At 44.6% G+C, this 15,184-nt stretch overlaps 1 protein-coding gene across 2 annotated transcripts in view; it reads left to right on the top strand.

Annotated features, from left to right (window-relative positions):
• LOC139265842 (protein-lysine 6-oxidase) overlaps positions 1 to 15,184 on the top strand; it is a 68,692-nt gene that overhangs the window by 20,907 nt on the left and 32,601 nt on the right. For both annotated transcript variants that reach the window (XR_011593635.1, XM_070883349.1), the window contains exons 4-5: positions 6,059 to 6,215; positions 12,894 to 12,989. Coding sequence is in view for 1 of the 2 variants with exons in the window: in XM_070883349.1 (XP_070739450.1) it covers positions 6,059 to 6,215; positions 12,894 to 12,989 (253 nt within the window). In the remaining variant the exon portion in view is untranslated. The remainder of the gene's footprint in view (positions 1 to 6,058; positions 6,216 to 12,893; positions 12,990 to 15,184) is intronic.

Below are 15,184 nucleotides of genomic sequence, written 5' to 3' on the forward strand. Positions count from 1 at the left end.
CTTAGACTGTTTCCATCATGACTCTGGGTTGCAGTGTTCAAAGCGGCTTGCAGGGTGGCACAGCAATCCAGCAATCTGTCCTCCAACAAATTACTAGGATTGCTGGGGCGCTGCCCTGGTGGAGTGGCATGGTTCCATGGAGCACAAATCTGGTGTCCTCTCTCATGACGACAGCATTTGTCCTCCCATCATTGCCGCTCCGCCAGTGCCCTTGTTGTTGTTTGTCAGCCAGCCAGCCCAGACTGCTGCCGTCCATGCTGAGATGGTTCAGTCCGCAGCCGGGCCTTCTAGGCCCAGAGCTGCTCGAGATCATCCTCCAAGGCCATCTGCAGTCTCCCCCACTAAAAATCAGCAGCCTTCCACCAGCCATGCTGCAGCCTCTGTGGTAGCATTGCGAAGGAGCACTAGGATAGGCAAAGACACTTGGAAGACAAGCAATAAGGGAATGCACAAGGGTTAATGGCTTATGTTTGTATGTAATATGGCAAGAATTCATTTATAAATTTGGTTTGGCGTGTTTATTTTGTGAAGGCTTTTATTTTTCTCTTGTGGCCAAGTGGACGCCGTGATGGTCAGTGACAGAGGGAAGGTAAGGAGTGGGACTGGTAAATGGTTGCGGTTACCAGAATCACACACTGATGAGTTCTTCATGGACAGCCTGGTCAGAAAGGGCTGTCTGGGTTGTTTCCTCTCTTCCTCCTCCTCCTCAACTGTTTGTCGTATCGCTGGTGGCAAGGGCTGTGCCTTCATGATGGCGAGATTGTGGATCATGTAGCAGACTACCAGGAATCTTGACATCCGCTCTGGTGAGTACCGCAGGGCTCCTCCAGAGCAGTCCAGGCAGTTGAAATATTGTTTCAGTGCGGCAATGGTTTGCCTTATCACATTTCGTGTGGCAGCATGGCTTTTATTGTACACTCAGGAGTTCAATGCACAATAATTACAAAACCAGAATTGTAACAATAGATTTTTGGTCAGCTGGATGATTGACATGCACAGAAAACCACCCACCAAGTATAAGGGTCTCAAAACCAACCTACTGAAAAATCCATCCGGGTATTTGCCAGACATATAGGCCCTGAAATCCCGGTTCACTGCTTCCCGCAGGCGCCCAACAGAAAATGTTAAAAAAGATGCGCACCTACCTTATCCTGCTGTGCCTGCCATCGATCCCAGTCCTGAGGCCTTCACTCCCTGCGTCAGGACATCCGTATGCTGGAGCTGGAGTCACATAGCACTGGGCAGCCAATCCGGGTACAGTATTATCTCATTCATAATAATGGGAACTCCGTAAGTCGGAGTTCTCATTATTATGATTGAGAAACACCCCTCCAAACACCCAACACCTAAATAAAAAATAGAAAAATACATCACATATTTAAGATTAATTTAAATTAAAGTTAATAAATGTCTTAGAAAAAAATTTATTTTTCCGATTTTTAAAAAAGTTTTTTAATTATGGTTTAACATAAACTTACCTTAGTGGGCAGGGGTTTTAACATTAAATATGTTTTTAAAATTTTATTTTACTATGTTTTTGTACATTTTAAAATTCTTACGCTGGTAAAAGTAGGCTATGCGCCTGCTTTTACCAGGCGCAAGAGTTTTCAGGACATTCGTTGGGCAAGATATGGGTAAATACTGCAATCTTGCCCATGTGAATGTTCTGGCTGTGGGGATATGGAGGATCTGTCAAGCATTGCGCGCCAAAAAACGGCTTTTACGATGCCTTCCCGGTCCATACACACTCCGTAAGGACCTGGGGAGGCCGGAATTTCTCGGCCAATATTTACCTAAAGTCTCATCTACGAAATGAGGAGTTACTCCATCGTGACCTGTGGCACTACCCCTGTCCGAGACAGTCTCGGTACAAAAGTAACATTCCTGCACTGGGTGCCCATGAGGCTCTGTGATCACATTAGCAGTGAAATTGTTTACCACCACAGTCTCTAAACTTATGGTCTGACATAACCCTCAATCCTCCATCACCATCCAGCCAGGAGGCCAAAACGTGTTTAATGCTGAGTTTTGAGAAACGTGCGTCAGGAACACTATCAACATTTGATGAGAGACAAATGTGTTTACTTTTTTGCTGGGATGTGGATGATGCTGGCAAGGCCACATTTATTACCCAGTCCTAGTTTCCTCGAAAAGCAGCTATTGGGCAGCATCCTGGCAGTGATTTCAATTAGGGTTATTTCAACTTTGACCATTCGCAAAAAAATGGGCAAAGTCGAAGTGACCGTCTATTATGTGTTCGCCCGATTCCCCTTCCATTGACTCCAATGGATGGACGATGGGAAACGGTGTACAAAGGATGGATAATTTGATGGCATCCATTTTACACAATGGCCCAAAGTTAAAATTAACTCCAATGTGTTTGTTAATTCGAGCGGATGGATTATTACACTGTAACTCCTCACGTCATTAGATTACAGAGCATTATCAATCAGATTATTTGTAATAAAGGCATCATGTTCACGACAACGTGATAGAGTAAACAGTGGTGAAGACAGTGAAATGAAGTATCGGGAGAGCTGTATAACGGATCAGCTTTCGCCTGTTTCACACTATCGCCACAATTAACGTTATCCACCAATGTGTGTTCTCTGAATTAGTGGTGACGATCTTTGCAACTGTGTGGATATAAACTGATGCAATCTAGAGACAATCACTTCATGCCACACTAGTTTATTGTTTCTTGAACTAATTGCCATCATACATTAGACAGTGTGTGCCCATACTGTGATCGCATTGCCAGGATTTGCGCGTTTACACACTAAAAAAAGCAAGGATTAAGCAACAGAAATAGACAAATCGGAGTGATTTTACACACGCTGCTCATCCCAGTCTTACATCTACAGTCAGTCACTTTCGCTTCTTTTTTCTCTTGCAGCTAATTTATTGACGATTGTGATTCTCTCCTGGGGAAAGTGCAGTCTCTGCAAATACATCACTCGCTATCTGATTGCTATGGCAATCGCGGATTTCCAGGTCATGATATTTGACGTGATACTGTATGCGATGAACGATATTTAATTCCCATATTCATTCCTGAACTATACTTCTGTCTGCAGAATCAATCTCTCTCTGATTTATTGTGTCATTGATTGCTCAGTCTGGTTCACAGTAACTTTCACCTTTGATCGCTTTGAACCATTTGTTGCCGTAATTTGAGAACTAAATATTGTATCGAAAGAACCGCAGCTACCGTTATACTGAAAGTTTGTGGACCGAGCTTTTTAGAAAATGTTCCCATTTATTTTATATATGAACCATGGAAAATAATTGAAAATACCTGGTGGTGCTGTACTGTTCAGTCTAGCTTCTATACCTCTCCTGCATGGATGCCCTATCTCTGGTTAGACAGCATTTTAAACCCATTTGCTCTATTAGTTTTGATTTTCCTCCTCAATGCTTTGAACATCAGACATATTTTAGCAGCTAAAATTATCCGCAGGAGAATGTAAGGCAACAATAGTGAGAATCACAATGTTCCAGAGATGAGGAATTGAAGGAAGTCGATCATCTATCTCAGAGCAGTGGGAGGCATTCAAGAAGGAGATCCGGAGGGTTCAGGCCAAATAGATGCACTCGAGCCCCCTGGATGTCTAAGGACATACAGGGTAGGATAAAGAAAAAAAAAGATACCGAAGGCTAAATACTGCAGAATCTCTAGAGGAGTATAGAAAGTCCAGGGGTGAAATTAAAAAGGATATTCGGAAAGCAAAGAGAGAGCATGAAAAATTATTGGCAAGTAAAATCAAGGAAAACCCAAAGATGTTTTATAAATATATTAAGAGCAAGAGAATAACTAAAGAAAGGCCTATTTGAGACCATGAGGGTAATCTGTGTGTGGAGGTGGAAGATGTGGGTATGGTTCTTAATGAATACTTTTCACCTGTTTTAATAAAAGAGAGGGCGATGCAGACACTGCTATCGAGGAGGAGGAGGAGTGTGAAATATTAGTTGAAATAAACATAGTGAGAGAGGAGGTATTAAAGGGTTTAGCAGCTTTGAAAGTGGATAAGTCCCCAGGCCCAGATGAAATGTATCCTAGGCTGTTAAGCGAAGCAAAAGATGAAATAGCAGGGGCTTTGACCATCATTTTCCAATCCTCTCTAGCTTCAGGTGTGGTGCCAGAGGACTGGAGGACTGCTAATGTGGTACCCTTGTTTAAGAAGGGAAAAAGGGATAGACCAAGTAATTACAGGCCAGTCAGCCTAAACTCAGTGGTGGGAAAATTATTGGAAAAAATCCTGAAGGACAGAATAAATCTTCATTTAGAAAGACATGGATTAATCAAGGACAGTAAGCATGGATTTGTTAAGGGAAGGTCGTGTCTGACGAATATGATTGAATTTTTCGAGAAGGTAATCAGGAGGGTCGATGAGGGCAGTGCATATGATGTAGTGCATATGGATCTTAGCAAAGCTTTTGATAAGGTCCCACATGGCAGACTGGTCATGAAAGTAAAAGCCCATGGGATCCAGGGCAAAGTGATAAGTTGGATCCAAAATTGGCTCAGAGGCAGGAAGCAAAAGGTAATGGTTGATGGGTGTTTTTGTGACTGGAAGGATGTTTCCATTGGGGTTCCACAGGCCTCAGTAGTAGGTCTCTTGTTTTTGTGGTATACATCAATGATCTAGACTTGAATATAGGAGGTATGATTAAGAAGTTTGCAGATGATACGAAAATCGGCTATGTGGTTGATAAAGAAGAAGAAAGCTGCGGACTGCAGGAAGATATCAAGCAACTGGTCAGATGGGAAGAACAGTGGCAAATGGAATTTAATCCACAGAAGTGTGAGGTAATGCATTTGGGGAGGGCTAACAAGGAAAGGGAATACACATTAAATGGCAGAACACTGAGAAATGTAGAATAACAAAGGGACATTGAAGTGCATGTCCATAGATCCCTGAAGGTAGTAGGCCAGGTAGATAAGGTGGTTAAGAAGGCATACGGAATGCTTACCTTTATTAGCCGAGGCATAGAATATGAGTAGGGGAGTTATGCTTGAACTGTATAACACACTGGTTTAGGCCACAGCTGGAGTACTGCGTGCAGTTCTGGTCACTGCATTACAGGAAGGATGTGATTGCACTGGAGAGGGTACAGAGGAGATTTACAAGGATGTTGCCGGGACTGGAGAATCTTAGCTATGAGGACAGATTGAATAGGCTGGGTTTGTTTTCCATGGAACAGAGGAGGCTGAGGGGAGACCTCATTGAGGTGTATAAAATTTTGAGCGGCCTCGATATTGTGCATAAAAAGCCTATTTCCCTTAGCAGAGGGATCAACAACCAAGGGCCATAAATTTAAAGTAATTGGTAGAAGATTTAGGGGGGATTTAAGGGGAAATTTCTTCACGCAGAGGGTTGTGGGGTTCTGGAACTCATTGCCTGAAAATGTGATAGAGGCAGAAACCCTCACCACATTTAAAAAATACTTGGATGGGCACTTGAAGTGTTGTAACCTGCAGGGTTACGGACCTAGAGCTGGAAAGTGGGATTAGGCTGGATAGCCTCTTGTTGGCCGACATGGACAGGATGGGCCAAAATGGCCTCCTTCCGTGCTGTAAACTTCTATGATTCTATGATTCTATGAACTTACTGATCGCCATATCTGGTACTTTTGTATTGTTATGGACGCTATCTCTTATATATTACATTTGTTTACAAATGATAGACTCGGAGTTTTTGCAGACAGATTACACCGACCATTTGACCATTATGGAAAAAACAGAGTGCCTGCACCAGCACCTTTATTTATGCAGTGGCCCAGACTAAATACAGAGAGGAGTTAATGAACTCGGTTAAAAGTTCCTTCACTCTAATTATTAACCAAAGTGTGCACTCTTTCTCCATAGTGGCACATTCTACTTTCCCAAACCTAGAGAGCTTAGGCAGCGTCAAAGTTTAGGAAGCCCCATGTGTACACAAGAGTACTGTTGGAGTTTAACCAGCTAAAACCCACAGCCAGAGTACTGGTGAGCTTCCTGTCACAACTGTTATTTGTATATAAGCACAGTAGAAGTAAAGTAAACTTTTTATCGCAGGCATTACCACAGCATGGATGAATTTAGCCATTATGATCTCCTGGATGCCTCCTCCCAAAGAAAAGTTGCTGAAGGACACAAAGCTAGTTTTTGCCTGGAGGACACCTCTTGTGACTATGGGTATTACAGAAGATATGCTTGCACAGCACATTCACAGGTATGTGAAAGATAACTTAATCACCCAGCAGCCAACCAATGTTTATACCACAAGTGAATTAGACTAAAAGGCTCATATGGAGAAAAACACCACCGCCGAATGACTTGTTTCTGAGATGTAACTTTCTATAATTCTATGAACTTGACTACATAACCAAAGAATGCTAAGTTATGGGCTAGTCACAAGTTCAAGTATTCACAAGGGGTGACATAAGCAACATGACCTCCTTAAGTAGTGATGATCCAACTAGACTGACATAAATGAGATGATGTACTAGACAGGGTAAAGGGCTCAAACAAAGAAATCATCAGAGGTGGATGGTACTTATCTTTAAGTACTAAAAAAGGCAGGGAAAAGGTGTGTGAGTCATCACGAGAGAGTTGGACACGGGGGAGGAACCAGTAAGTTGAAATCTGGCTAACTTGATGCACACTTTCAAAAAGACAAAACAGATGCAGGCAACTACAGACCCATTAGTCTTACGACTACAATAGAATCAACTAACCCGAGGATTATCTGCAATGTTAACCTAGTACACAACAATCAGCAAGGATTCTTGAACTTTTTGAGGAAGTGTTATCTCAAGTGCACTGTTAAAAACCCTACGACTGAGTGTATCTAGACTTCCAAAAAGCATTTGACAAAGTTCTGCACAAAAGGCTATCTGTTAAGGTCAATAAAGTAGGGATTATAAATGGATAAGAAACTGGCTGAAAGGTAGAAAACAGTAGGGACTAGTGGGAGGAGATATGTTAGGGTGGAGGAGGAAATATGTTAGGGTGGAGGAGGAGTGCTGAGTTGGGTTCCCCAAGGATTGGTATTGGGAGCACTATTGTTTCTAATTTACAACAATGTTTACTATCTTACTAGTATATAAGGTAGATCTGGAAAATTACTTCAAACTAAACTGCGAGAGTAGGACAAGGAGACAAAGGTTAAAACTAGCAAATGGCAAATTTAGCAGATAGAGTAGTGGAGATGAAAACCTTGGGAATGCTTAAGGAATAGCTGGTTGCAGCACCCGTTATTAAGGAAATAGGCTGTAAGGAACCTGGCCTCAGAAAGTGCTCAGTTTAGTACATGGCACTGTGGGAAGAAGTTGAACAGAGCACAAGTCTAAGAAAAACTGCTAATCAGAAGGACACACTGCAGAGTGCAACAAGGATTTGCAAAGAATCCAGGGAAAGGGGGATTGCACAATTGCTGATTTTATGTTTTGCTTTTGCATTGCAGTATATTACTTGGAGTTTAGCTTTTCTTAAAATACTTTTTTCATTATACTAAATTGTATTTGTTGCAGTTTAAATTTTGAACAATTATCTTTTATCAGTGTCCTAACATTTTTTGATTATATTTTGTGTGTTTAGCATAAGATTTAGGTCAAAGGGGGATTTCAATTTGAAATGTGTTTGGAATTCCTAGAATTAGCCTGGCTGAGGTAAAGCATCATATTCTGTAGGGGAACAGAATTGGGGCTGTTGCTTGAAGGTTTATTTATGTTGCAAACCTTCGCTTCTGAAATGCTAGCTTGCATTGCTGTCCTGCTGTTGTATAAAACACCCCATGTGCTTTCTGACCTACATTTGCTCCCAGTTAAACAATGCCTCAATTTCAAAATTCTCATCCTTGTTTACAAATCACTCCATGGCCTTGCCCCGCCCTATCTCTGTAATCTTTTTCAGCTTCACAACCCCACAAGATGTCTGCGCTCCTCAAATTCTGGCCTCTTGAATGTCCCTCATTATAACTGCTCAACCATCGGTGGACGTGCCTTCAGCTGCCTGAACCCTAAGCTCTGGAAATCCCTCCCTAAATCTCTCCGTCTCTCTACCTCTCTTTCCTCCTTTAAGATGCTTCTTAAAACCTACCTCGTTAAACAAGCTTTTGGTCATCTGCCTTAATTTCTTCTTTTGTGGCTTGGTGTCAAATGTATCTGTTTTATCTTGTAACAGTGTTGTGAAGCGCCTTGGGATGTTTTACTATGTCAAAGGCACTAAATAAATAAAAGTTATTATTATTTGTTATTATTTATATAGTGGACCAGCTTTTACAGCAGTGATTCACTTAATTTATATTTAAGTCATTAACTCTACCATGTCATAGGGCTTTCCACAATCCACTTCTGATTTCACTTTCTCAAAAAAACTTGGGGATTAGTTAGGCAGAATCTTTCCTTCTGATTTCATGTTGACTACTTAAAATATTTGGGTATGCACAATGGTCCACATGAACAATTTTTCAGGTGTTTAGTTGCAACAATTTAGTTAGTGATGGCACCTTCCCCAATGGGTGGGGAGGATCCATGCAAGTCAGTGATTGCTTCAATGGCTTGTAGAGGGCATACAGAACAAAAATCCCATGCAACATAGTTTTCCGCAGGTGTTATGCCAAGGCTCAGATAATAGACTTGAAGAAAACTTAACTGCTGAACAATAAAGACGTCCCTTTTATAAATTGTTTTATTTAAGTGGCTTGTTGAAGACTTTCTAAAAATCAAATCGTGCAAAACATGTATTTTACAGACTTAGAAGTAAAATTTATATTGGTTAATTAAAGTGATTCACCTTTTCCTATGGGGGAAAAAAACTTATGCATAAAGGGTCCCTAACATCAACAGGGGGCCCAATATCCTGTGCAGTCTGCTCTCCATTCACATGTTGCCTGTAGAGGCTTTTCTGCACTTCTTAAAGGGGAAGTGCTGTGAATCAGAAGGACCATTGGAGCTAGTCATTCTTGGTGGAGCTAGCCAAATAAATATCTCGAAAGGGGAGAGAGCATGCATTACAGTTCTCTGATACAGCACTGGAGGCCTCGGTGCAGGGGGTGTACCCGTGGGAGTGGGGGATGGGCATGAGGCTTTCCAGGCACACTGTAAGAAGGCAGTGGGAGGAAGTAACGGAAGCCATCAGTGCCACAAGTGTTGCCCCAGGGCCTGGATCCAGTGCCGGAAGAAGTTTTATGACCTCACTTGAGTGGTCAAGGTGAGTGAATGCATCTTCAAATGCCATATCCCACTAACTGCACCACTAGCCTCACACATTGCTGAAACTGATCAGAAGGCATTTGACAAGGTGCCACATAAAAGGTTATTGCACAAGATAAAAGTTCACAGGGTTGGGGGTAATATATTAGCATGGATAGAGGATTGGTTAACAAACAGAAAACAGAGAGTCGGGATAAATGGTTCATTCTAGGGTTGGCAATCAGTAACTAGTGGGGTGCCGCAGGGATCAGTGCTGGGACTCCAACTATTTACACTCTGTATTAACGACTTGGAAGAAGGGACCGAGTGTAATGTAGCCAAGTTTGCTGATGATACAAAGATGGGAGGAAAAGCAATGTGTGAGGAGGACACAAAAAATCTGCAAAAGGTCATAGACAAGCTAAGTGAGTGGACAAAAATTTGGCAGATGGAGTATAATGTTGGAAAGTGTGAGGTCATGCACTTTGGCAGAAAAAAAATCAAAGAGCAAGTTATTATTTAAATGGAGAAAGATTGCAAAGTGCTGCAGTACAGCAGGACCTGGGGGTACTTTGTGCACGAAACACAAAAGGTTAGTATACAGGTAGAGCAAGTGATCAGAAGGCCAATGGAATCTTGGCCTTTATTGCAAAGGGGATGGAGTATAAAAGCAGGGACGTCTTGCTACAGTTATACAGGGTATTGGTGAGGCCACACTTGGAATACTGCGTGCAGTTTTGCTTTCCATATTTACGAAAGGATATACTTGCTTTGGAGGCAGTTCATTTCGGTTGATTCCGGAGATGAGGGAGTTAACTTATGTGGAAAGGTTGAGTAGGTTGGGCCTCTACTCATTGGAACTCAGAAGATTGAGAGGTGATCTTATCGAAACGTATATGATTAATGAGGGGGCTTGACAAGGTGGATGCAGAGAGAATGTTTCCACTGATGGGGGAGACTAGAACTAGGGGGCATAATCTTAGAATAAGGGGCCGTCCGTTTAAAACTGAGATGAGGAGAAATTTCTTTTCTCAGAAGATTGTATATCTGTGGAATTCGCTGCCTCAGAGAGCTGTGGAAGCTGGGACATTGAATAAATTTAAGACAGAAATAGACAATTTCTTAACCGATAAGGGAATAAAGGATTATGGGGAGCGGGCAGGAAAGTGGACCTGAGTCCATGATTGGATCAGCTAAGATCGTATTAAATGGTGGAGCAGACTCGAGGGGCCATATGGCCTACTCCTGCTCCTATTTCTTATGTTCCGATCTAAACACCATACCCCCATCACTCACCAACCTCCAATCTCTAGCAATCATGACTCACACCTCACAATCAAAGCATCTCCTCACCCTCACACACTTAATCACTGCTGCAAGCCTCACATCCGCGCCTTGAGCACACTGCCAGCTATTCAACCATGACAGCCACATCATTCAAAAACATTGCGCTACACTCACTGACACACTTCCCTTTCTCTTGCAGGCCAAGGTCACTCACAATCGGAGAGAGCAGCAACAAACAGGCACGGGGCAATCATGTCTGCACAACCTAACCCCCATGAAGGAGACTGTGCTGGAGATAATTGGAGGGGCTATCAGTGAGGCTGTGATGCAGGGTGACGCTGAAACCATTGATGATGGTAGTATGCTCATACCTAATCCTTCTTCTCACATCCCACTTCCCCCTCATCCCACAATTTGTTTTCACTCACAAGCTGTTGATGATGTATGCATGGACATCTTGCTCTCCCCAACCCCTTCCCTCGTCACAACCCAACCCTTGTGCCTTTCTCCTTTCAGATACCCAAGAACTCTAACCAGCCCAATCTCTTCAACAAGTAGAGGAGGAGAGTGATAGAGAAGAGGCACCATCACTCGATCTGACATTCACAGGCACCAGCTCAGAAAATTTCACTCTGCCTACTTTAGAGGGTCGTATAAGGGTGGGATCTGCACATGGTGAGTCACTGGGCATGAGTGGACTGCAGCCAGGCCAGGAGGAAAGGGTAGCACAGGTACCAGTTTCCAAGAGGGCGAGGTTGCACAAGTTCTGCTGCACGGGACTCAGATGCGGACTTCGTTAGGGCGGCCTTCCGAAGAAGAATGGTAGGCATGGACAGAGAAATGCTTGGTGCACTGGCAGGCCTGTCATAGAGCCTCTTGTCAGTGTGAAGGAGCTTGGAGGAGTCCAGCTCCAAAATTGCACAGGGCTTTGCATGGAGCTTGGAGCCCATGATGTCCATGATGGAAGTGATGGGCAATTCCATTGAGGAACTTGTGGACCCAACCATGATGGTGGGTGTGATGGGCGATGTCGCAGCTTCCATTGCAGCAAAAGCGGAAGGGACCCAACGTCTGAGTGCTGCAGTGGAAGCTCAGACTTCTGCCATGCAGGCTCAGCTTGCTCCAACCCAAGCTCAGACTGCTGCCATCATAGCTAGGTTTACGAGTGTGGAAAAGGGCTTTCAGGGTCTTTCAGCGGTCTAGCAATCCAACAGGTGGCTCGGAATGCTGAGGCGCCACCCTGGGGGAGTGGCAGTGGATCTGTGGAGCTCGAACCTACTGTCCAATCTCAGGATGACTGCATTCGTACTTCCACACCTGCCACTACGCCAGTCACCCGTCCAGTTCAGACTGCTGCTTGAGGTTGTCCTGCAAGGCCATCTGCAGTGTCCCCCATTGAAAGTTAGCAGCCTTCCACCAGCCATGCTACAGCCACTGGGATAGCACTGCGTAGAAGCAGTAGAGGAGGCAAAGGAACACGGAAGACGGACACTAAGAGAATGCACAAGAGTAATTAGTTGACTTTGTAATGTTATATTGAATTTATTCATTTATAAATTATATTTGGAATGTTTGTTTTGTGATGGCTTTAATTTCAGCATTGTGCCCATGAGGAAGCTGTGATCGTCTGTGAAAGAGGGGTGGTAAGAAAGGTTTTGAGCAACGGAGATATGGGGTTTCATTTAGGGGAACTAAAGTGTGATGATGCACTCACCTAGCCGTTCTGGAATGCGGATTTGTAGGCTGACTCCTCCCTCCTTTCGAGGAGGTTGCGGAACCCAGGGTGGCGACTGCTGACAACGAACCGGAAGGGGCCGCGCATGCGCAGTCTCGGTGTTTTTTTAAAATGCTTCCGATTCGAAAAAAAACTGTTGGGTGAACCGATACTGAGAAGTTGTTGGAAGTGATTATTTTGTATAGATTCTGTTTAGTTTTGATTGGGATGAATCTTTTAAAAAAACGACGTGACTCCTGCCAAAGAATCCGAAGCTGATTTCAACGACCGGACTGCGCATAAGCATTCCACGCATTAATCCGGAAATGTCAATGATATTTCTGCTTGTCGCGCTCCCTGTTCCCGACATTTCAGCTCCGCTCCGTTTTCCCGATATATCTGGCCTGCTCCATTTTCCCGTCATTTCAACCCTGCTTCCTGTTCCCGACATTTTGGATCATTTAAAAAAAAATCCAAACAGAGTCTCCAAAACGTTCTCCAGACGACCTTATTTTACAGGTGGCGACTGCTAGCAACGAATCGGAAGTCGTTGCGTATGCGCGGTCTCTATTTTTTTACATTGTTCCGAATTGGGGGGGGGGGGGGGAAACTGTTGGGTGAAACTATGCTGTAAAGTCATTGCGCTATGAAGAGGCTGTCACCATCTAATACAAATTGTACATTTTTCTAACACTGTTGACCCTATTGCTCGCAGGGATTGAGCCCAGGTTGTTATGATACCTACAATGCTGACATTGACTGCCAATGGATCGATATTACCGATGTTAAGGCAGGAAACTACATACTAAAAGTAAGTGATATTAAAGTTATCGCTGAAGAAAAATCAGGTTATGGGGATTGTTACTGTAGTGTCCTTACACCTTACTATAGAATCACATGAGGCATGTCTTGCAGACAAGGTCACTATGTAACCTGAACCTTTATTCCCATAACCAAGAGGTGCTGACCCTGCGTAGGACCTCCGTTTATATACCTGGATGACCAGGTGAGGAGTGTCTCCCACAAGTTTACCCCTGTGGTCAAGGTGTGCATTACTCAGGTGTATACAGTGTACAGTGTTCTTACATAAAGGTTACAGTTGTGTGAAGGTTACAAACATGACATCACCTCCCCCCCAACGTCTTTGGGTCAAAGATTGAGTCTTTCAGGCGGTCGCTGCTCTCTCGTGGAGCGTCGCAGTTGGGGCTCTGGTGGTTGGGCCTTGGCATGCGTCTCTGTCGCCTGAGGTGATTCCGGCCTGTCCGGGCTAGCCGCAGGGACTGTGCATGCTGGTGAATGTCCTTGTTGCTCGTTCACTGGCAGTGGTGTGGTTGACATCTCATGATCTTCCTCAGGTTCCTCAGTGTCCATGCTGAACCTTTTCTTTACTTGGTCCAGATGTTTGTGGCATATCTGCCCATTGTTAAGTCTGACCACTATGACCCTATTCCCCTCTTTGCCAATTACAGTACCCTCAAGCCACTTGGGTCCCAAAGCATGATTGAGAACAAATACAGGGTCATCAATTTCTATGCATCTCCCCACTGAGTTGCAATCATGGCACTCGATTTGGGACTGGCGCTTGCCCTCAACAATGTCTGACAGGTCTGGGTGAATGAGGGACAGCCGTGTTTTAAGCGTGCATTTCATAAGTAGTGCTGCTGGCGGGACTCCAGTGAGCGAATGCGGGCGGGACCTATAGGCCAGCAGGAGGCGCGATAGGTGGTACTGAAGGGAGGGTCCTTGAATCCGGAGCATACCCTGTTTTATGATTTGAACCGCACGTCCGCCTGGCCATTGGAAGCCAGCTTGAACGGTGCTGTCCTGACGTGTTTGATACCATTACCCGACATAAACTCCTGGAATTCATAGCTAGTGAAACACGGGCCATTATCGCTAACCAGGATGTCCGGCAAGCCGTGGGTCGCAAAGACCGTACGCAGACTTTCCACGGTGGTGGATGTCATGCATGAATTCAATATGATGCACTCGATCCATTTTGAGTATGCATCGCCAACAATCAGGAACATTTTTCCCATGAATGGGCCCGCGTACGTAGTCTACGTGAATACGTAACCATGGCCTGGTGAGCCAGGGCCAGGGGCTGTGTGGGGCCTCCCTGGGGGCATTTCCCAGCTGAGAAAACGTCGTGCACCTGCGAACCCAGTGTTCCAGGTCTGAGTCAATTCCCGGCCACCATACATGTGACCGGGCAATGGCCTTCATTAGCACGATACCTGGGTGCTCGCTGTGGAGTTCCCTGATGAATGCTTCCCTTCCTTTCTGGGGCATGACTATCCGGCTGCCTCATAGCAGGCAGTTGGCTTGGATGGACTGCTCGTGTGCGGGCGCCCAATCCCCAGTAAGGACACATTTCTTTATCAGGGATAGGAGGGGATCTCTGTTGGTCCAGATTTTGATCTGGCGGGCTGTGATGGGGGAGCCTGCGGTGTCGAAAGCCTCAACGGCCATGACCATCTACACACTTTGTTCCAATGCCCCCTCGGTGGTTGCCAGTGGGAGCCTGCTGAGCGCGCCAGCGCAATTTTCAGTGCCTGGCCGGTGCCGTATGGTGTTGTCATACGCAGCTAGCGTGAGGGCCCACCGCTGTATGCGAGCTGACGCACTGGCATTGACAGCCTTGCTGTCGGACAACAGGGACGTTAACAGTTTGTGGTCCGTTTCTAACTCGAACCTTCTGCCGAAAAGATACTGGTGCATCTTTTTCACCCCATAGACATATGCGAGTGCGTTCTTTTCAACCATCCCATATCCTCATTCCACCTGGGAGAGCGACCTGGAGGCATAAGCCACAGGTTGGAGTTGGCCCTCATCATTACCCTGCTGCAACACGCACCCAACCCCATAGGATAATGTATCAAAGGTAAAAAACAATTTCTTACAGGGGTTGTACAAGGTCAACATCTTGTTAGAACAAAGCAGATTCTGCGCCCGATTGAAAGCCCGTTCTTGACAGTCCCCCCAAAACCATTCACAACCCTTACG

This window comes from Pristiophorus japonicus, chromosome 1 (genome assembly GCF_044704955.1).
Source record: "Pristiophorus japonicus isolate sPriJap1 chromosome 1, sPriJap1.hap1, whole genome shotgun sequence".
NCBI lineage: Eukaryota > Metazoa > Chordata > Chondrichthyes > Pristiophoridae > Pristiophorus > Pristiophorus japonicus.